Genomic DNA, 24,214 nt, shown 5'->3' on the forward strand with positions numbered 1-24,214 from the left:
AAATTGCTTTTTAAAACTGTCCAAACAGACCATAAAGCCAAGAGGAGACCCTGTCACAGTTTAAAGGGAAAAGCTTGATCACCCTGGTCTTGATCCCCGTACAGGCTCCCGACGATAAAAGTTTCTCACGTCACCCCCTATAGTGCAACTAGTGGTTTCAGACTACACTTACATAAGAGTACATGAGTACATTTACATAAGATGGCCAACCAGTTTCTTTTATGGTTCTTAGACGACTTTCACAGTAAAGATCATATAAAAACAGGAATTATCCTTTAACCGTAACTCTTCAGTATCTTTTCACTATTCTTACTCTCTTTTTGTTTCGCTCTCGGCAGCTGAACTAGGGGACTACGACCCAGAGGAGCACCCGTCAGATTACATAAGAGACTTCAAGCTCTTCCCAAAACAGTCCCTCAAACTGGAAAGGAAGATTATGGAGATACACAAGAACGAGCTCAGGTAAAAGATGTTCTTATTTTATGTATGTGTTTGTGTGTGAGTTGCATTTGTCACCTGGCTTTGTCTCTTTGTTAACGGTGCCCTGTTTCCTGTCAGTGACGGGCTCAGATGCTAATTCTTGTGCAGCGAGTCTTCAACAAGCTGTGGAAACAGTCTCCCACTCTAGGGGCAGTGAAGCACTATCTGTCCGTCTAACTGAGACAAAACTGGATAATATCTAGAGATTTGTGATCCATTTCATTGCAGGAGGGATTTCAGTCAAAAGTAAATAGAACCTGTTAACCATCTGCAGACAAATGAGTATTCATTATTTATATCTGAGTTGGCTTGCGTGTACCAAAAGCTTTTCAAAATCTGAATTTTGAAGCATATCAAACCAGATTGATTGAACTGAGTGTGAGCTAGACGCAGCCCTGGTAAATTAGATTAGCTTCCATTCCTCTGTGTGTGATTAATGTTTCAGAACTTGGTTAGAAGGGATAAAAAGGTCCTGGAATAAATTGATATAGGACGAAAAACTGAATTAAAAGAGGATGAGAATAGCACAGCCAGAGGCTACTGCTTCTGTAGATAAATATTTTTATGATGAGAGTGAAAAAGATTTAAAAAGATATTGAAATTGATGTCCTGTTCTTATTCCAGTAAATTGAGGGGACTGCGGCAAGGTGTTAAACATAGATGTCATGTGACGGGATGCTGCAAGCATCACTGTGACCTGCAATGTGGTGTGTTGACCCCTCCCCGCTGCTTGTTTATGTTTATTTGTATCATAGCTACAGCTCATGAATGATGTTGGGAGGTGTGTGACCGTCACACTTCCAGCGATTATAGAACATCAAAGACAAATCCGTTATTACCCTCGGCGCAGTGGCAGATGCTTCTCAGCGCTGAGTGCCCTCTGCCTGCCCCGCTGGGCCCGGCTGACAGGATTTACAGAATGTAGATTAGCATTGAGCTGCTATGAGAGAGTTCAGGTGATTCACACAAGAGCAGAATGTGTGTGTGTGTGTGTGTGTGTGTGTGTGTGTGTGTGTGTGTGTGTGTGTGTGTAGTAAAAGTTTTATTTCAATAAGTCAATGGTCTATAATATGCATTGCAGTCATAAATATCTGTAAAAGGTGGAGGATTTGTTTGTATGTGTGTGTGCCTGCACAGCCGTATGTGTGTGTGTGTGTGTGTGTGTGTGTGTGTAAACTTAATGTTGATTTATTCGTCTGGTGACTTGATGAGAAGCAGCATGCATCACTCAGATCCCTGGCTTTGCAGCACTTAGACTAATGAGCAAGTAAAGCGCCAACACACCCACCAAACACTTTGCCTCTGTCAATATGTCTGTTTGTGCAAAATGTTAACAGATGATGAAAAACCGGGCCAAATGTAATCATTCCAATGAATCAAACACGCACACAGACTGTTTTAGAAAGAGTTGTAATCTAATTTGTCACTGAAATATTTTCCAGTGCATTTAGGAACAAGTATCTACGTGGAGTTTAAAGGCACCATTTACTATTAATGACAATATAGATAGCAAAGGCGCAACATCAAGGTGTCCAGATATGCTGGGTTGTACTCCAGACTGAGTGCAGAGAAATCAGTTGGATGGCAAATTGTTTCATTTTAACTAAAGTCCTGTTTTCTCTCCTCTCTTACCCGATCCTACAGGGGCCAGTGTGCTGCCTTTGCTGAGCTGAACATGCTCCAAAGGGCCCACTCCCTAGAGACATACGGAGTTGACCCCCACCCGTGCAAGGTAACGTCATTTGCTTTATCGGAGAAAGTATAATTGCGCACATCTCGCCTTCCGGGGCAGGTGATAAAACTCTTTTTTATCAAAATGATGAAAATTCTTGTTTGTGTTTTTTGGTCATCATCCACAACAAGGCATCCCGCCGCCTCATAAGGCTGGGTGTCTGCCAAGAGCTTTTTGTGGACGGTGCGCTGCCCGAGCCTGTTGTCCTTCATCTTCCTGGACTCTCACTCTCTCCTGTCTTTCCCGCCAAGAGAAGCAGAAATATTTGATAACATGTCAGATGGCCCTGACCTTTAATCCCTCCGCTAATGGGCAAAGTGACTGATGATGTGTGAAATGGTGTAACAGCGGGGGCACTAGTGCTCATCATGCAATAATGTAACTCAGTGGTGGTTGACACTATGGCTGAGTCTCATTTAAGAGAGCTCCGTTTAACATCTTTCTCTGCTCTCTCCTCTCTTGTGAGTAATGAATTACATCTACTCTAATTACTGTGACTAAACAGATTTTTCTGGCCACTTGAATCTAATCTGTGCAAGTGTGTGCTGTCCAGGGCTGTGGTGTTAAATAAATGGCTGGATAAACCCGAGCGCACCCCATCACTTGGCCAGAAAGGGAGAAAAACGTAGAAATCAATTTTTCAGTATTTTCAGTTCTTTGGTTCTTATTGTCTCGCACTATGCTTAAAGTAGCAGCTCAGGCTCCCATCCATATTGTGGTATTTATTCATTCATTTATTCATTATTTATTTAGTTAGTTAGTTGTTCTGATCATGGCTCCAGAGGCTCCAGAAGCTCCAGAAAAGCAATTCAAAATCAAAACACATTTTATTTACATATTCCATGATCAAAAAGGAGCAGGTAGAAGAAGAAATTTTTTCTCTAAAATGAGTGTAAGTGCATCGCAATAACATATAACAGCACAATTTTTTGGCGATTCATTATCGATGGTCTTTCCAGCCCCTTTATGTCCAAATTAGCAGAACTGCTTTCTCTCCTTGAATTTCCACTGTATCACTACACAACAGTGCTACGTCGTACCTGGTGTGTTTAGGTCTCAGATCTTCCCTTATGTCTTGGTTTCGATTTGTAGTAAACAGAGGGGGGTCTGTAAAGAGACCAAGACATGCTAAATTGTTGTGCTGGGGCACCGTTCACTTTGAACATCAAATGTTTTTAATTTCAGGGATCAGTATGCCTCCTGGTTGGTGTGAACACACTGCCACTATGAGGGAAGAGTCTCTTATGTCATTGCTTCAAAATCTCTATATCATTATATAAAAGTATAAAAGATCTTCATAGTGTATTTCACTTGATCAGTCAGGTTGACAGTGTGTATTGGAGTTTATTTCACACGTCTCTGGTATCATACTTTTGCATTTTGTTTCTGCATACCAAGCTGTTGCACACACAGCCCGACATGTACTTTTCTATTCCTGGTGTTTCTCCTAAATTGTCATTATGAGTGGAACAGAGTGGTTCTGATAAAATGGCAGTTTTTCACTGACTCTCGCCCCTCTGCTCTCATCCCCCTCACCCCCCTCTCACTCTCTCTTACTCTCTCCCAGTCAGAGTGTGAAATAAGGACAAACCCATAGACAGGCATATCAAAGCATACTAAGCAGATTAACAAGATATTTAATTTCTGGCTATTGGAGAGGATCGCCCTTATCTATTCCACTCTTGTCAGCTAGGTTGTTTTAATTTTGGGTTGCTGGAAATGGCTGTTATACCTGGGACTTTGCACTTTGAGAGCTGAGGATAGGTGACATCGATGGAGAGACAGAGCAGCAGAGGAAACACTAATAAGACTTGTAGAGTTGAATAGAAACAATGTGGGGCAGTGACAGAAATATTTTGCTTTCTGCCCTAAGACTGGAGTTGGTTTCTTATGTTTTCATCTCCCTGTTGTCTGTGTTCTTTATCACATGCTTGGCACACCAGTGAATGCAGATTGAACTGAGGAAACTTGATGTTTTGTGTGGGTGACATTTCCATGGAGGCAATGATAGCCCTCTTTCTTCCCTGCTGTTAGTCCACTTGAATCACACAATGCCATGCGCTGACTCTTACTCTGTATCTGTGTATACGTGTGTGTGTTTGTGTGTGTGTGTGTGTGTGTGTTTGTGTGTGTGTGTGTGTGTTTATGGCTGCACAGGACTTCACAGGCTCCACAGCCTTCCTCGGGTTCACAGCCACAGGTTTCGTGGTCTTCCAGGGCAACAAGAGGATCCACCTCCTCAAATGGTAAACACTTATCCCTAAATCATTTAAATCTTTAAGCAAGCAACCTATTCCTGTATACCCAAACTAATACCAACACATTTTTACTACATCATTTTGCATCTTCCATCAAGCTGCGATGATTCATTACAAGAAGAAATTCAAATTTGGGGTGCAATTATTTCAAGCTGTCACTGTCGCCTGGTGTTGACATTTGGTGGAGGCAGTAATGCAGCTTTCCTGGTGTTCGTTTTAGTTTAGCAGAATATCTGATTTCAGCTCAACGCATATATCATAGTCACTTACTATTCCAGTGTAGCTGTTTATTAAACGTAAGAGTCTCGTACATTTTAGATCCAGCACAGCAGTGCATGGTATTAGATTAAAATTGCTTGTGGAGTCAACAAATTAATACGAGTCACCAGGTGTGAGTTTCAGACATTTAGTTCTATAACACGGGACTTTAGGGCACAATTAAACGGCATGTTGAGAGCATCTTGCTGCTAATATTGAGGTATTTCCCCTCAAAGCAAGATGTAGGAGTGGGACATAATGCAATTTAAAAAAAAAAAAAAAAAAAAAAAAGCCAATGGGATATCAGTTAGATACCCTTTTTTTTTGTTTTGTTGTTTGTTTGTTTGTTTGTTTGTTTTTACATAAAAATACCTATTATTATATAAAAAAAATTGATTAGGTGTATGTTATGATATGAAAAAATGAAATCATTCTCTATTTCACTGTGACTTTAAGGACACCAGCACAGCTCAAAAAAAAAAAAAAAAAATTCGCTGTGCACTCACCTTTAATCATACCCTGACGACTGTGGATAATTTTCCATGAGCAATGATCCAAGAGTAGAAAGTCCTATCAGTATCATTATCTTGTCTCATTATTTATGATACCAATGCATCATCCCTGTTCAGCACATTTTTTTCCATAACGATGTGGTCGTTTGATAAATACAATGACAACACTCTTCTGCAGGGCCGATGTCAGCAAGCTGAAATTCGAAGGGAAAACCTTCTACGTCATTGGGGTCCAGAAAGAGGTGAGTGCGCCGTCCTGCAGTGTGGATGTGAACGCACCGTGCAGCTTCGCCTCTCGGAGGATGGTGATAATCAACAATAAATTCTGCCGTGTAGTTTCCTCCATCACGATGATGAATTGTGTAGTTACGTACAGCACTGAAATCATCATGATGTTGAGCTATTAGGCTCTGCCTTCAACTGTTTGTGGTGTTGGTGCTCCTGGGAGAGGAGATCAGGATGCTGATGCATAGTTACTGTCTGGGAATCTGTCTTGTGCAAGCACCTGTCTTGTTTTATTGCCCTCTGAGTGGACAGAACAGATTTTCCTGCATGCTTGTTTTATTCACGTCTTTCTTTCTTTCTTTCTTTCTTTCTTTCTTGTCTGTTATTTTTACCTCTGCCGAGGGGTTATGTGGTTGCCCCTATCCACCAGCCCGTCTATCAGCAGGATAACTAAAAAAATCCTCGGTGGATTTGCACAAAACTTGGTCAGAAGGTTGGTCGCGGGCCAGCAAAGAACCAATTAAGGCTGACTGGCTTCAAAGGGGTGTGACAAAGGGCGGGGCTTTCTATCCGACTCACGAAACATCATGAAACTTTGCTGGGAGTTTGGCCGTGGATCAAGGCAGCACTGACCAACGTTCCACCCTGACTGGCTCTGTGCCTTCTTGTCTCTATCTCTGTTTTTTGTTTGTTTGTTTCATCCTTTTTTTCATTCTCTGTAATTATCTTTGCCTGTGTCATTGTTTCTTTCTTTCTTTTTTCTTTCTCTCTCTTTCCCTCATTTTCTGCACTTGTGTTAGTTTATGTTAGAGGTAGCTGTTCACACTTTTTTCTATTTTTTTTCTACGTATCCTTGTGAAATCCCATATCTGTAACGATAAGATAACGACCAGATATCTTTGTAACCCGGTGCACTGTCTGCCATCACACATACTGTATGTGTGTGTGTGTGTGTGTAACGGTGTGTCACTGTTTCAGATCTCCTTAACAGGCAGGATGCACTGTAACACGATGGTGGGTGTGTTACGCCTAACCTCTTCACTAACGTTATGTGTAAACTGTGGCCCAAATATGAGACTCCTTGACACCCATGTTGCCATCAGAAGTGATTCAGAGCTGCATGGCTTCTTGGCATACAAGTAGCTAAAAACGAGTTCAAGCACATGACATTGTTACAGGATCTGTTGCCTTTAACCACATGAGGTGTCTTGCATTTGGGACACACACGCCATCTGTACCTCGGGTTTTGCCATCAATTATGGAGCTACAGTAGATTCTGAGCCCCAACTTTGATTCATTATGCCTCCCATTTGTGCATAATGTGAACACGGCTAGAATTACTGATACTGGGCAAATTAAAACATATTTCAAACATGTTATATTGTCTGTGTTTCCTACTCTACTGGTTGTGAGCTCTATGTGTACTGTAGATCTACTCTGCCTTTGGCTTATTTGCCCTGCTCCCACCCCTGAAATTCAAATCATTTATTGGGCTGTATGCACATCAAAATTTCCATCTGTAGCATCTCTGTCACAGCAGTGCACTGCTGCCACACCAGAAAAAGAAAAAAAGGATCAGCATCACATTAAAATGTGAAAAGTTTATTTTCATGACAAGATGTTTTTAACCTCATATTTTCATGTTATTTCATACGAAGTTATCACATTATAACAAGATACTTTTCTTTGTTATAAACTGTTTATGTTGTTATAACATAAAATGTTTCATGATATAATGTGGCAACTTATTGTTATAGCATGATGTTTTAATGAAAAAAAGAAATCTCTCTCACGTGTCGTCATGCCGCAGTGTAATCTAGTGACTCCGTCTCCATAGTAACCTCTGGTAGCTCAAGATGAGGCTATCAGGTGTTAGGTCTTTTGCTGCCGTTGGTAAATCTTTGGTAGAGCTGTAGCTGTCAGAGACATTCACCCGGCCTACATAGTAAACACAATGGATTAAGTTTCATTCTTGGATGGAAAACAGTGTAAACCTTTGGCCTGCATGGCTGCATCACCGGGGGAGGATGAGACCACACAGACAGACGCTGCATCAGTGCTGCGTTAATGCCACAGGTGAAGACGCTGAGGGTGGGACTGACTTCTGCTAGTCTGCAGCCATGAGGGAGATGTCTGGATGTGGCTTATGTGGCACCAGTCGGGCTGTAGTCAAGCCTATAAACACATAACTTGTATAAGCAAAAAGGCAACAACAAGGGAAACTATCATAAAATATTCAACATCAATAATGGCCTTTTTTGTAAACTCAGTGCAATGAGTGCTGTAGTGTTCCACGTCTGTCTGTACATAGGGTGCACAAGGGAGTACTGCATCCAAAAAAGTAAACAGAGCACTGTGTTACACAGCCTGTATACAGGCTTTCATCAGGATACAGCCACGTAGCTGTATCCTGATGAAAGGTGCACAACAAGGTATGAGGAAACGAGAACGCAAAAGCAGAAGCGACAAATTGAGGAATGGCTCATTACATTGGGTTGAGGCAAAGCAAGAGTCTGCTGTCACTGAGCACTAAGGATGATACTGTGCTATGCGTAGGCCTGAACAAAGAGGAATTTTTAAACTTATGGGGCTGTACAGAGGGAAGAATGAGTCAGAGGGCCGCTAAAAACAGCACATGATGGGCCATGATGACGCCAGTCCACTGAGAAAGGCCAAGTGCCAGTTCATGACAGTACATGACATGTTTTAATGCGAAATGTTTCATGTTATAATAGTATGAGTTATCATGTAATAACACGAAACATTTCATGTTCTCACAGCATAAATAGTACATTACAACGTTACAACGGAAAGTTTCCTGTTATAATGTGATGTTTGTATGTTATAATGATGTGAAAATATCTCATTATAATGTGTTACAACATCCTGTCAAACAAGATAAATAGTATGTTGTTATAACCAGAAAATTTTCTTGTTATAACATGATAAGTTTGTATGTCGTAATAACATGGAAGAGTCTTGGTATGAGGGGAAAATGTCTTATTATAATGTGAAAAACATCTGTTATAACACTAACCTTTTCACATTATAACATGATAGTGGTCTGTCTTTTCTTTTTCTGGTGTGGCAGCAATCTGCTGCCGTCGTTTGACATGCTCTTACATGTTACATCATGCAAATGAGCCGAGTCACTGCAGGTGTATCATTCCCTTAAAGAAATGGTTATATTGATGGTGACTGTGTTGCTTTGAGAAGCTGACCGGCTTTTCAATAAATCGACCAACCAATCAGTGGTGCAGTCAGTCGATCAATCCATCAATCAATCAACCAATCAATCTCATAACTGTGCTCTCATCTCTGCTTAGCTTGTCAGTGTGTCTGTCTGTCTGTCTGACCGTCTGTCTGCCAAGTCATGTATGGCTGAAGATGCAGTTTTATCTTTGTGTTTCTGTCTCTTCTCTCTGTGTGTATACATATTCATCACTGGTGAGTAAAAACACGTTCACAGCACTAATAAATCTTTTTTTTGTTTGTTTTTTTTTAACACTTTTGCATTTTAGACACACTTAAATCCTCAGGTTGACACCTCTACCTGTGGTCCCTCCCCTGTCCCACCTCTCCCACATCCTCCACGACTGGAGGAACCTCTGTTGTCATTTCCAGTGTGTGTGCTCATTATTTGGTTGTTCAGTGTTTGTTCGTGTGGCGTGGTGTGGTGCGGTTTGGAGGTCAGATTGATGGGAATCTCTTTTTGTTTTTGTTTTTGTTTCATTTGCTCTAAACCTCTTTGAATTTATACACTTATATTAAGTTTGATGTGATTTTATCCCCCATTTTAGTGTTACATTTTCGTGTTTTGTGTCAACACTGCTCTTTTCTCTTGGTTAATAAAGAATCATGCTGTGTTTGAATTTTCTGTTGTTTCTCCTGTCCTCTCACTATTTCCTATGGCCTTATAATTCAAGCAGGCTTTTCATAGCTCTGTCATCAGGATCCACAGATTATGCAGCATAATATTGCATAGTCTAATCTACATCCCTGCACATCTTATGTTTTTCCTCTAGCAACTTTACATTTTTTTATTGAGAAAACAGTTTAGCTATATGCTGAACTGTTGGATTCCCTCACTATGAGTGTGTGTTTGTGTGTGTGTTTGTGTGTGTGCGCGTGTGTGTGCGCGTGTGTGTTTGCGTGCACAGACTGACCTTCTGTGATGTGTGAGTTCAATAAGATTTCCTGTATTTTATCAGGTTTTGAATCATTTGTTGCTGTGTGGTTTGTCTGATGAATCTCTTCCGCTGCATGTTTGTCTCACTGCCCTCACCTCTGCCGGACGGCCTGATGCACACCAGCCAAACTGTCCCACTTTGAAATGACGGCAACTTTTCAAGGTTTTATTATTAAGCTGCTGGGACTATTTCATGATGCTTAAAAAAAACTGCTTCAAGTCAAGTGGCATTTCATCCTTCTTTCGCGGCTCTCATTTCTGTACATTTTGCAGTGGCTATTGGGTGCCCCCCCCTTTCCAATAGGAATTTAATTTTAATGGCTACAACTTGATACTGAGGGTCTGCGACTGAAAGCTATCCAGCTGGCCAACGCTTGTATATTTATAGTAATGCTAATTCACGCACATTGTACCTAAAAATAGAAACTAAATAAAAACAAATCATTGCATTTTTTTCCCATTTTGGACACAAAACAATGCAACATAAGTAACCCAGTGAAAGGGCTGAGGTTGTGATTCCTGCAGCTGGAAGCACAAGACACAAAGTTTTTTCCATGGATGCTACTGTCACACCTGTGTACAGTAGGACATCTGTATGTACGTACTCAGAATTTATCTAATGATCACTCACCACGTCATCTTTGTAAGCATTATGAAATAGTAATGCTTTGTTGAGCTTTAAGAACTTGCATGCAGTGCAAAGTGGGACCAAAGACAAACTCGGTAAAGATATTTTAACACAGTTCTCGTGGTAGAACAAGCCTTTTGCAAAGCACACACATGGCCACTGCTGCACATGTGTGTAATAATCGTGTTGTAATCACTTTGTAATTAAGTGCATACACCATATGAACTGATGGGACAATGAGGGGGGCTGAGCAAGAGAGCTGACTGAACCACATTAACAGAGGACCTGGTGGATCACAGGTCTCAGTTATGAAGTGAATGATGAATGATGAATTTTTCAATATTTATTTTCAATTTTTAGACCAGGTCTGTGCTTTTTTTTTTTTTTTTTCTTTTTTTTTTTTTTTTCCAAAATCAATAGCCACAGGACACTGGGATGGTTAGTATGTGTTACAGTAACTCATTCCCATGTTATTGATCTCTCTTTCTCTCTGTCTCTCTCTCTCACCAATGTTCCTGCACAGCATTGATCTGGCTTCTCATATTACCAGACACACAGGGCTGATAACTGCACATTTACTGGAATAAATCCCTCTGTCTAGCCCATAAAGAGCTGAACTCTCTGCCGGCTACAGGCCTTTTTACTGCTGAGCACTCCGGCTAACACAGGATATCTGTTTTATTTCGTGCTAGACTTAAGGCTTTTGGGTCTTTGGGTCAGCGTTTTGCACAGCTCCCTCTCATCGTGTTCAGCACTTTGCCCCTTCTGTTGTCCTAATTCACATGTCTTCGGTAATCTCATTTTTTTTTCTCTCTCTCTGTCTCTCTCCCCCTCTCTCTGTCTTTCTGTGTGTAGAAGAAACTGGTGCTGACATTTCACACCTCGACCCCTGCAGCGTGCAAGCACTTATGGAAGTGTGGAGTGGAGAACCAAGCCTTTTACAAGTGCGTTTACTCACTTACACACATGTACACTGCTTCACAAGCAATGCAAGGCCTGAGTTGGTCTTGAAATCATAATGTCAAGCATGCACAGGAGTATTTCCCTATTGTCCCTTCTAAAAATGTCCATACAGCACCTACTGGTTAAGTTTTGTACTGTAGATGAAAAAAAATAAATTCATGATGGCATAACAAATAAATCTGTGAGAAATGTATGAATAGATCAGTGTGAGAAACAAAGAAAAAAAACACCATTATAAATAGTTAAACAAGATGCTGCTGAACTACAGCTGCAGCAGCTCTTGTGCTTTTCTGTATTACTCCTCATTTTCCTTTTTCCTTTTTCTGTTCACCTTTAAAATCACTCTTCGGATTTACTATATTTTCTTTTGCACATCTCTTTATTTTTAGTCCTTTATCCCATTTTTTAACCTTCCTTCGCCACCATTGCACATGACCGCTACACCACACAGTACATTACGTTTTTGTGTCCTTCACTCAGAAGCAGCTGATTGCCCCGAGGCTAGCAGCCGGCTGGGCTCTGCAGAGTCTGCTGACCGAGCTGCTGGGGTTTCGGGAACAGAAGAGAGCGGGGGTGAGGGTGAGGGAGGGATGACGGCATAAGAGAGAGATTGAGTTTTGCAACAGGTTTGAAACAGGAACGCCAGGCCATACTCTCCTTCCTACAGCTCAGCAGGCTGGATTAATTACCTCCACCCAACCTGCTGTTATTTTGTAATTTTCCCATACTGTTCATTCATTGGTGGAACAAATTTAAAGTAGGATACAAATATCACGCAAGCTTAAAACTGTAACTAAAAATAATTATATCACACTTGTGTTCTTGTATTCATATTCATGTTTTTCATTTGTTAGTGTTTCACTCATGGGTTTTTAAGTTTTTGTTTGAACTGGTCAGAACCAGTTCATCAGTCCGCTACTCACACAATGTCCAGTTTTGTTTCCTTCCCAGATATATTTACTGATTATATGTCTGACTGTCCTTTGCCTTCTTTAAGACTGATTGAATTAATTAGTTCAGTCCTATTTCTTAACTGAATCAACACATATGTACGCAGAAAATCCTATCTGTTATACTTGCCATTTCTCTTTGCCATATCCTATTACTGTTGGTCTCTGATCTTATATATGGTCTTTTATACAACATGAGGTTACAAAAGCTTTCTGAGACAAGCCTCTGCCTGTCTAACCCCTGGCCTGGATATTGAGTTCTTAATGGTAGCAGCTCATGTGTCTCTGGGAGGCGGACAGAGAGGGAGTGGATGTCATCTCGGATGTCAGACAAGCATCAGAGCCCTTTAATCAAATCAGATTGAATTGAGTTTGGAAATGGCAGCCAAGTAGAGCTTTGAGAACACACAGAGCTGCACACACACACACACACACACACACACACACACACACACACACACATATACACCATGAGCAGAGCTGAGGACAGAGGTGTGTACTGCTGAGGTACTGGAGCCTGGTTTCACATGATAAATGATCCTGGGTTCAACCTGCAGTATGCATTTCTAATATGTTACAGCTTGGAGCACCGTCCCTGTCTGCTTGGTAAGACTTCAGTCTAGTCGCTAACAGCAGCCGCTGATGCACAGCTGTCATTACACTCCCTGTAAGAACAAGGTAGCTGCAGCAGAAAGCACCAGCCACTGAAGTGAGAGTTATGTTTAGGAAGATTAACACCCACAAACTGAGGCGAACAAAACCCCATGAACACACTTTTTGTATAAGGATGCACTGTTCGTTGTTTCTGCTGTAGTTTGTGTTGACGACATCTTCCTTATATCTCTCTGTATCATCTGTCTTTTTTGTTTTTTTTCTCTGCGCCCACATTTCCCTCCCTGTTTCTTTCTGATAGGTGTGCAAAGTCGAGTCAGATAAAGACAGTATCCAGCAGTAACATCTTCTTCAAGGGAAGTAGGTTCAGATACAGGTGAGTCTGTTCGAGATACTTTTTTTAAGAGCAGGTATAGCCGCTCTAGTAATTTTGAAAGAATTTTAAAGACATAGCGATAAAAGAAAAAAGTTTGACAGTATATTATGCCAAGAGTTTTTCAAAAGGAGATATTCTTTAGTATTTTTTTTCTTTCTTATTTATTTAGAGAGTTGAAAAGAGAGGCGGAAGAGGAGAATATAAAGTAGGGGAAACAAAGTTCCTCCAGAACTTTCTCTCCTGCTGTGGGATTGTCTGAAAGCTTTTTAACACTCCCTGAATCATACTTATCTTCTACTAACTTCCCAAACTTGAAACCCAAACCCATATGCCAAGTGTACCTGTTAAACTTGAGTCCGCTAACACACTGTAGATCCAAACAGAGCTTCTCCCCTCATCAACTCTATCCTGCTTGGCGTTTAGGCATTGGCCTCTATAATTTACTGATCCTAATAGCACAGAAAAGCCGCCATATAAAGATGCTCTTGAAGCCGTGTTAGCCCTGATTCAGTCCTCAGACAAAGCTCTTTACTAGGCTTACACTTCACTCCCCTACATTTCATCAGCTAGCTAAAGCAATTTGGCTTAAGGGCTCAAGGATGAGTAATAGCTTATGGTGGAGTTCATTCTGGAATATGGGAATTGGCGATTTGTGTAACTCTGCATCTGCTAAAAAAAAAAAATAGAGAGAGATTTGTAGCACATAAACTGAGGTCATTTTCACATTGCAGAGCAGAGCAGATCCTTTTTCCAACCTGTGCTATGGGCCAGCCAATGTCATATTTCCACCGTATGCCAGAGCCCCACATTTACTGATACAGAGGCTTTGATATGACTATCCTTTATCCCAGGGCTTCCTAAACATTTTCATGTCAAGGATCTCCAGAATAGATGCACAAGAAATCGTGGGCCCACATATGAGAGGGTTTGTCCAAAAGAATATTTTTGTCATAAGGTTTGGAGATAACCAAAGGTAGTGTAATGATAATAATATTACCAATAATAATTAATAATTTGCCAGCCTAGTCAACACCTATTGCGCCCCTGACTGGCCAGGATCTCCAGATTTCTTCTCTTCTTCCCTCTTATCTGTGTTTTTTCATACTACTCATGCTACTATCATACTCTCCTCTACATCTACTCCTCCTTTTGCTGGGAATAACCTGCAACCCTTTCATAGACCCGTGATCATTCCCAAACGTTGACAACCATTGTTTGGTTATCAAGTCGATACCATCCCTACTGTACCGTCACTTTTCACTGAATTAGTTTAATGACAACCCCAGAGAGGAGAACAGCTGATTCTGCGATCCAAGGCGGTCCACCTCCAGACCCCGTGCTCTCAGCACTATTTATACCCACACTCACCCTCTGTGCACAGACACTACACTTAGACTTGGCCCTCAACATTTCACCCTGTAAGTCACTGTTTCACCATCGATTTCTACAACAACAGACTAATGGCTGGGACAGCTGAGCCTGCTGGCTTGAAACGGTGTGGTCAGAGTCCTGAAAATGCACCCGTCCAGCAATCAGACTAATGGAGATGCTGACCCCGCTGGCATGAAACTACTTGCTCAGCTGTTCAGAAACCATATTGTTTAAATAATCGTGAGGGCAGCACTGACTTTGCTGGTGTGAAAGAGCCCTCTTAGCTGTTCAGAAACAGTATTGATCACAGGCAGCAGTTCCAAAAATGATGTGCAGCATTGTTATCCTGTTTTGTGATCTGCAGAAAGTTACCTGTGCTTTTTTCTCTCGGACTACTTCACCTCTCTGTATCACTGCCTCAGTCGAAGGTTTCTCTCTCATCTCCAAAGTGCAGCAGCTGGGAACAAAAAGAAAAGATCATTCGATTCTTATTTCTTTACGCTGGTTACCAGCTGCTGTCAGAGCTGACTTTACAATTTTGCTTTTAAGGTGTGGATGGGTCTGGCACACAGCACACACACACACACACACAGTGTATACAGTCAGTATCACTGACCTTTTAACACGGTAGGAGCTTGATTGCAGCCTGACGTCCTCAGGCAAGCTCCTGTTGGCTGGTCTGGAGTATATATTAAAAACAGGAGGCTATCTGTTGGTTGCCGTCAGGGCTTTTAGACTTTGAACGGCCTGACTAAATCTGTATAATCTATTAAATAAACTCCTAAACTAACTTGATTGTATGTAATAACCTTTCATTATGTTTGACCTTCCCACTGTGAATCAAAGTCTGATCTCTAGTTGCCTCAGCCAACATGTACACTGATACACACCAGAAACAAACCGAATGCACAAAATCATACCAGAAAAATCCTCCCAGACTATTGCATAGTCTTAAATAAATAATACCAAGTACATGTACAACTTGTCCCCTCTCTCTCTTTCTCTCGCTCTTTCTCTCTCTCTGCCAGTGGAAGAGTAGCTAAGGAGGTGATAGAGGCCAGCTCGAAGATTCAGAGAGACCCACCAGAGGTGCGCAGGTAAGGTGATGCATAAGCTCACACAGATAAATCTATCTGTGAAGTTCCCCTTTTTAGTGCCTGCTTGCTGGTTTGCCATTTGCTCTGCCACTGAGTCATATCAGGGGGACAAATCAGCATTCAAAAAGCAATGTGTGCTAAAATACGCCTGTTTTGAATCTTTCATTGTGAATTATATGCTGTATGCAGTGTTGTAATGTAACGAAGAACAAATACTTTGTTACTGTACTTAAGTAGAATTTTCACATATCTGTACTTTACTTCGTTATTTATATTTCTGACAACTTTTACTTTTACTCCACTACATTGCCGAAATAAAATGTGTACTTTTACTTCGATACATTTTTCTTAACCATCTTCGTTACTTGTTACTACAAAATAAAAGTTGAGTTGGTGACGCAATTCCTGTTTATTATCATTTCAACCGCGGCCGCCAAGTGCTAAGAAGAAGCTCCGCCACCGGACACAGGTTACCTGGCTGCTCATATATGAATCTCCGCAGGCTTTCTATGTTTTTTCGGCAGCATCCTTGTGATTTTTTGTACATTCGTTGAAAGGCAGGATGACATATTTTAGGCCATTTTCGTCGTGGCGAATGCTGAAGGAGTCGGGCTTTAATTTGCGGTTGCCCTCGTTCGCCCTGCGTCCCATATGAAGCTGCACGTCAAACCAGACTTTACAGACAAGCCCCCAAGGTGTGTTTGAGCTTCGTGCCTGAAAGTGCTTCATCTTCTCGGCGGAGTTTCTTTACCACACCGGCGAAAACATTGTTGCTGGTGGTGAATTCAGCATCCTTTAACAGACACCAAACACCTCTTCCAACCACTCATCCAGGCTCAGGCCACCCAGCAAATCAAAATTCACTACAAAGTCTGACATTTTGTTTACAAAAGTCTTTAAACAAATGTGACCTAACGAGGAAGTTGAGCGCAGAGTAGTTGGTTGCTAGGCAACGCTATGTCCGTTTACAGTGGCGCAGGGATATTTTGTGCTGCGGTCTGCCAGGGGGTTACCCTGATTTTACAACGGCATGGAACGTGGCTCAGCCAATCACATTTAAGGATGGGAAGCACCCGTTTTATAATTTCAAATAATAACTAGCTCTCATGACAGTTGTTGTCAGTTGCCAAGTTCAAACAGGGAGGTTGAGAGACAGAGAGAGCTGTTGATGGTGACAGAAGTTTAACGGTAATGTTAAAAAGTTGAAGCTTTTTTCTCCTGTACCCAGGTTGCTTTTACTGTAAGGAAGCCACAATAAATTCATTATCAAAATTCTAACCGCTCACTTTGTTTAAACGTACTAACTTTTACTTTTAATACTTAAGTACAGAAAATTTCTGAAAATTACTTTTGATACTTAAGTACAGTAAATGTCAGGTACTTTAAGACTTTTACTCAAGTAATATTCTAAAAGGTGACTTTAACTTCTACCAAAGTCATATTCTGGTAAGATACTTGTACTTTTACTCAAGTATCGCTTTCAAATACTTTATACAAGACTGGCTGTATGTAATCTATGCAACACAGAAGAAGTCTCTCCAGAGGCCATTGGAAGACCACACTTCACTTATTGTAGGTTGTGTATTTGAGGGGGAGCTACTCATTACGCAACGTCAGGAGCAGACAGACTAACGTTATGCAGGAGTGTCTACAACACACAACACACAACAGTGCACAGAGAAAACATGAATGCTGTGGATGTTTTTGTGTTTTCAGAGCTCAGTTTGGTCAGAGTCGGAGTTATAACTCTCTGAGCCACAAAAACCTCATCATGAACATGGAGCCCCTCGTACCTGCACTGCCCTCCACCAATGAGTATGAGGAGACCGCCACAGACAACGGTAGGAGCTTGAAACTCATTCTGCTCACACACACACACATATGCACACATACACACAAGCACATACACACCCATGCTCACCCATTACAAAACCCCCAGGAGAATCACGTGGGGTTTTCCAGGTCTCCAATGGCAGATGTAAGGAGGCGCACATGTGCATGAACATGAATATGCACATTCACACACACACACACACACACACACACACACACACACACACACACACATTCATGAACACTTACACATAATGTAAATTGAGCAGCTGATGCTACCATCCCTTCATCAGTCCCGTCTCCCTGGAGACACCAATCGCAGCAGGCTAAAAATACCCTTCCCATGATCCTCCCTGAGGACACCACCACGCCTGGTGTGTGTATGTGCATGCTGTGTTTCCACGTGCATGCATGTGTGTGCGTTGAGGGGAGCACACCTCTTGACATCACGGAAACAGAGCTGGGGACCCAGCTTGTGTTAGCATTAATGAAAACTTAATTAGCACTTATTTCTTTGGCTGGAGAGAGGTTTGTCTCTCTTGATGTCCTTGTGTGATTGCGTGTGAGTGTGTGTGTGTGTGTGTGTGTGTACGCTGTGCGTACAACGTGTGTGTTTATTCCCTTGTGTAGGAGTGTGTGGATGTGTTTGTATGTTTGCCTCTTGCATCATTTGCAGAATAAAGATGAGAGGCGCTCCTATGAACACATCCGTGGTTGTAATATCTGTTTCTCTTTACTTTATAATGTTTTTCCTTCATTTTAGCCTTTGCATCTGTAGGCTTTACTGTCAGTTTGAATATTTGTAATATACTACATCTCCCAGTTCAATCTAAATGCCTTCAGTGTAAACGTAGAAATATAAATAGCAGTTTAAATCTAGCATTAGGATGACGACTTGGTGGTATATTGTGAACTAAGTGAATGATGAGTTTTAGAGAGACTTAAACAGCCAGATGCTAAAAAGTATGAGATGTAGTGAGCGTGTGCGAAATATTTTAGTGAGTTTATGTATTTTTTGTTATAACAGGATGTTTCAAAAATGTAAATCAGTAGGATATCAGTTATGTACATTTAGGTGTTAGAAACATTTTTATTTAATTAGATGGGCGGAAGGGCGGGATTTAAAAAAAAAAAAAAAAATCTGTGAGTGTTTTATTGGTTGAATTTTTTTATTTACACCCACTGGTGCAACATCGCCATGAAAGATTTTCTGTTTTCCAGGAAATTAAAGTAATGGTGATCATTTCAAGAGTGCTTTCATGCAAACAGTTCACATGGGAGTGCGTAGCCATATGTGTGCTGCATGAAAGCAATTGTATAAGTTACACTGCCCATCTGTTCAGCATGCTGACACCAGGCTCACAGCTGACCTTGGATCAGCTCTGCCCCGATGAGAAAGACTGCAATTGGAGGCGTTAACCACGAGGAACAAGGCACAACATAAGTAGGGTCCTTTTTTTGTTCCATACCAGGTGATGTAGTGGAGCAGAGCAAGAGAAAACTCAGGAGAAAACAGCCCAAGAGGAAACGCAGTGAAGCAGCTCAGGTTAGAGTAGGTGGTATTTTAAGGCTTTTTCCCCCTAAGCACCACCTGACAGGTGTAAATATAGTCTGCAAAGGGTGCTCACAACGCTGTAGGTTTCAGTCCACCTCATGACCCGTTTTACATGTCATCCTCACTCTTTCTCTCCGTCTCTCTCCGTTTTCCCTCTCAACCACAATGTATTATCTGATGGAAGCATGAATCTCTTTGTTAAGGCAAAGAAAACAAGTCGCGGGAAGCAGGTGAGGGGGGGAACAGAACCAAACAGAGACACAAGACAAAGACAAGCGATGGGATGGGATGGGGAGAGGCGGAGAAAAGAGAAAACGAGAGTGTGAGAGAAGAGAAAATAGCTATTTGGACTGAGAATGAAAAAGTGGTTGGAAGGATGTGCGCAAAACAGAGGAGAGAGGAGAAAGAGAGGTGGAGTGAGTGGTAAAGTAGACTATAGCAGGAGGAAGTGAGGATGAACGTCAGACAAATGAAAGGTCAAATTACATGAGGATTTAGAGGTGGCTGGAGATGAAAAGGAAAAGCAAACAGATGATGAAATGAAATTAGAAGAGAAAGAGGAAGCAGGAGAAATAAGAAGAGAGGGAGAGGCAGTAGGTGGCAAATCTTGTCTGTCATCTCTTATTCATCGTGTGTGTGTGTGTGTGTGTGTGTGTGTACTGGGACATGCAATATCACCACCTTGCCAAGAGCATATCACTACCACTGAGTTATTGCTGCTGTATTTCTCTTAAGTTCTCTCTCATCTGTCCATCCATCCTCTCCTCATGGACGTTACCATCTTTCTCTTGCAGACATGGAGCTGCTCCTCTCCCGTTACCTCCTCCCTCCTCTCCTTCTCCCTCACTTTCTCCAGCCCTCCACCCTCTCTTCCTCGCCCCCTCCCTCCACCACTCCCATGCTCTTTGGGCCTTCACATGTACACAAGGACACTGTCCTGTTCTCACTCTATTCATAGATAGACATCTTTTCTCTCTCGCACCTCCTCCGCCAGGCTCAATTTATGAGCCCCCTCTCGCTTTCTCTGCCTCTCTCTCTCCCTCATCTCCCTCATCCCATTTAGAGGAAACTCAATTCTGTCTTGGCTCAGGGTCAAAGAGCTGCAGCAGCAACCATCTCAACTGTCTGAGTTGATCATCTTGGGAGGGGCAGGAGGTAGTCATCAGATGAAGAGCTTTATGCACCAACCACAGCACACAGTCGAAGTAATCAAGAGATTTAGTCTGAAAGAGTCTGTCACTGTGTTGTTTGTTGTAAAACAGAAAAGCTCTTAACAAACTACAGGTGTAAAATATTCAAGAAAATGTTATAGATGTTACATTCCTTTTTAATGTCTTTATATTGGCTGCTTTGTCTATAATTCCCCTACTGAATAATGTTGAATGTTTCTTTTTGCCTTGAACAAGATTTTATTTCTTAGCAGTAACCTGAAGGTCTAATTAAAGTTAAAGTTTAATATGGTTACTTTAGCTGTGGATTAAATCTTGAGTCCATGATTGAAAAAGATACTAACACACTTACTTTGCCGAACTTGTGCAGAATTTCAAAGTCTTCATTTGAGATGAAAAGAAAAGAAAAGAAAAGAAAAAAGAAAAAGAAAAAATGAAAAGAGATGAGATGAGATGCGGATGTACAGTAATATGTGGTTTGTTTGCACAGTGTGGCATTCAGTGCTGAACTCTGAAAGACTGAGAGTTAAATGATGACTTCTGTAGGCCGGGTGTCCCAAGGAGTTTGGGATAAAGTGTCCCCCAAGTGCTGGTCCAGGATCCCCGTCTATATTCAGAGCACTAATCTCAGCCATTAGAGGGGAAACAGGAAGCTGACCCAAGGTCAGTGCTGACCTTGCTCTGTTTGTACAACTTGTCCCTGTCTTATCAACCAAAGCACACACACACACACACACACACACACACACACACACACACACACACACACAGACTTCAGTATTTGACACTTCTGTTGCTGCCATTCTGACCTGAAAAACATGTAACATTGTTAAGACACACTTGCTAAACATTTAAACAGACCTGAAAGCAGGGACATCCTCACAAGTTTTCTTTTTCTTTTTCTTTTTTTCTCAGACAAAATATAATTCAGCTCCTGTTAATCCCACAATTGACTCTATTGCAGTCCAGGCCTGCCTGTGTGTAATATCAGTTGGATTGGCCAGGATGAGTGCACAGTTGAAAGCAGATGTGTGTGTCTGCCCAGATGTCTGTATGCATCTAGTCGTGTGTAACAGATACACAGTGAGACAGGTATAAAGATGTCTGATAAGCCGGGAAAAAAGGCTATTGGAGTTTGACATCTGATGGCTTTAAACACAGATACAGAAAACCCACAGAGACGAAATGAAAGCTCCCCCCGTCCCATCCCAGGTCAGGCCTGCCTGTCTGTAATCAGTGTTAGATTAGCTGCCCCTCTATCACCAGGTTATATATAGAAACAGCAGCTTTGGGCCTGATCCTCCTCTAATGCCCCCCCAACTCTTTGTTAACATCGCTGACATTCACGGGAGGGCCCGTCATGTCTGTGTGTGCATCAGGGAGAGAGAGGGAGTGAGAGAGAGAGTGAGAGAGAGAATGTGTCTGGTGTATGTCTCTCACCATCTCTCGCTATGTGCATGTATACGTGTGCGTGTGTGTGTGTGTGTGTCCATGTGAGAGTATTTTGGCGTGTGTGATCATACCCATCTCAGCCCAGGAGCTCAGCTGGCAGCCCGGTCAGTCAGGGTGTGTGTGTGTGGGTCTTACCGCAGACAGCTGGGTCCAGGTTTGTCATCAGATGAAACCATGGAGGTTCTTGAACACAGAAACAGCAGCGATGTTGGGAACGGCCTCAGGCAGAGTTTGGAGCTGGACGTTGACAACCTCCCCCACATAGGGGGCACCCAGAGCTGTGGGAGCCAGGGCAGGACGGGGCTGCTCAAACTGGACGCAGCCCCAGAGAGACTGGAGGGTTTGGGGATCCAGGAAGAGGGACAGGCCGGGCCCCTGGAAGTTTTCCACCCAGGAGAGGGTTTGCAGGAGCAGGCATCGTCGATGGTGGCAGCGGATGCCCTGCGGTGCCAGGTGAAGATAACGACCCGCCGTAGCCTGCATCTACGTATAGCCAATCACACGGCACGGGACGTTTACGTGCGGCTGGTGGGGCACGGGGGACGCGTCGCCGGAACTGGTATGGGACCTCAGAAAAGTACACCAAAGAAGAGTTATATGGGGTTGTAAAGGCATAGAAATTATTAAGATTGATTCATATATCTAAAGTTTGGTTTAGGTTAGCTTTTATTACATTTTCTGAGGTATAGTGAACTTTAGCGAATTTTTTTTTTTTTTTTTTTTTTTTTTTTTTTACTGAAGCTTGCATGTTTTACCTAAACATTGCTTTAACAGATTACATGGAGGCTTTAGCATGACTGGCCTTGCCTCTCAAACATATATTTCTTTATTTTCGACCTTTAAGTCCATACTGAGGTGGTGGATGTGGTGGTGGTGTAAACATCTGAGACTCTCAAGAGACCACAAACTACTGAGATACTGTACCTCTTTAATGCCTGTGTGTGTGTGTGTGTGTGTGTGTGTGTGTGTGTGTGTGTTGGTCTATGTTCATGAGTGAGCAAGCATACACATACACTTTTACTGTGTGTTGACGTAGCTGAACACACTCATAAAGAAACATAAATGTCTATGAGGTAATGCTTAAGCATGAATGCCTAATTACCCCTTTTTAATTTGCTGTGTAAAGTATTATTTATCACTGACACAAGTGTCATGCAGTTATTTATGACTGGATGTGTAAACCGGCAAGGTGGCAGGCAGGCAGGCAGAGAGGCACTTTAGATGTTTGAATGGTGAGTGAAAACGTGAGCAGAGTCGCTTGAATGGAGCACTGCTTGTGAGAGCTGCTCAGTGCTGCGATCACATAAAACACTCCGCTCTGATGTTGTTAATCGTCACGCTTGCACTACAGTTGCAGTTTTACAAGGTCCTTTATGAGATGAGTAAGTTTACTAACCTCATGAAACCCATTTCAGCATTCTGAATAATTTCGCCAAGGGAAGGGCTTGGATTTAAAAATAAATCTTGTTTTTGTTTAAAAGAAAAAAAAAGATGGCCCGCGTGTGAAGGGGGGCAGAGGAGGGATATTTGCCTGGTGGGATCAACAAATCATCACGATTAAGATCTGATGCAGTTACGCTCGCGTAAACTATCACCACATAGTGAGATTTTAGCAATGCAGTGCGGATACCATGCAAAATATCTCAGTGTAGAATCACTTCTGAGCTGAAATGTGTTAGTATTTGCCACTTGAGATGGATCCTTATCTTAATGCAGCGCAGGTACCTCGGAGGTTTTCATGACTCAAACCAGGCCAAGGGCAGCAGCTGAGCGTGAAGGGCCTGTTGGTGACCAAAGACAACTACCGAGAATGAGACCACACCATCACCCTATAGATAGATAGATAGATAGATAGATAGATAGATAGATAGATAGATAGATAGATATGCGTCTTGCTGAAGTTGACAAATCAATTCACCTGACAGGAGAGGAGCTTAGTAGCCATAATTGATGGGACAAATCTTTAATGCCGCCTTTTACAGATAAATATACTTTAAAGGTGTTGACGGTGAGGTTGAATGGTGTCTCGACAAAGATAAATAGCCCTGTCAACACTTCCCCTGGCAGCGGGGAAAACCCTACTCTGTGTGTGTGTGTTGTAGCCACACAGCAATGTAGCGACTCATAGTGTGAATCACCTGATCTGAATACAGACCTGCTGGTATCTGAGCTAACTGGACACAGAGCGAAAGCGCTGGTTGGAAGGGAGAGAGGTGAGAGTGAAAGTGGAAAACAGTGAGGGAATAGAGAGGAGGATGAGAGCAAAATTTTGAGAGAGAAACAGGAAGGCAGCAGGAGAGCAGGCTTGAGTAAGTCTGGGGTCGGGTGTTCCTGTTTGATCTTGTAATCTGAGCTCTCCGTTGCAGATCAAATTTTCAGATTATTGACATGAGGTTAAGTTGCAGAGCGCGAAAGGGTTGAAAGAAGCGATGGATGATTACTAAAAAACTTTGAAGTTAATAATAATATTACTATCATTTTCAGCGAGGGACCCAAAGAAGATCCTTCATGTTTTGCTTTCAGACACATATAAAGTATATTAAGATTGTAATGT

The 24,214-nt window shown here is 42.0% G+C and overlaps 1 protein-coding gene across 1 annotated transcript in view; it reads left to right on the forward strand.

Moving 5' to 3' along the window:
• The window catches only part of frmd3 (FERM domain containing 3), a 71,886-nt gene that overhangs the window by 36,422 nt on the left and 11,250 nt on the right, over positions 1-24,214 (forward strand). The window contains exons 6-13 of the mRNA XM_030060677.1: positions 339-462; positions 2,125-2,212; positions 4,370-4,458; positions 5,419-5,482; positions 11,138-11,226; positions 13,109-13,183; positions 15,583-15,651; positions 17,368-17,492. Coding sequence (XP_029916537.1) covers positions 339-462; positions 2,125-2,212; positions 4,370-4,458; positions 5,419-5,482; positions 11,138-11,226; positions 13,109-13,183; positions 15,583-15,651; positions 17,368-17,492 — 723 coding nt within the window. The remainder of the gene's footprint in view (positions 1-338; positions 463-2,124; positions 2,213-4,369; positions 4,459-5,418; positions 5,483-11,137; positions 11,227-13,108; positions 13,184-15,582; positions 15,652-17,367; positions 17,493-24,214) is intronic.

Source organism: Myripristis murdjan, chromosome 9, assembly GCF_902150065.1.
Source record: "Myripristis murdjan chromosome 9, fMyrMur1.1, whole genome shotgun sequence".
Classification (NCBI taxonomy): domain Eukaryota; kingdom Metazoa; phylum Chordata; class Actinopteri; order Holocentriformes; family Holocentridae; genus Myripristis; species Myripristis murdjan.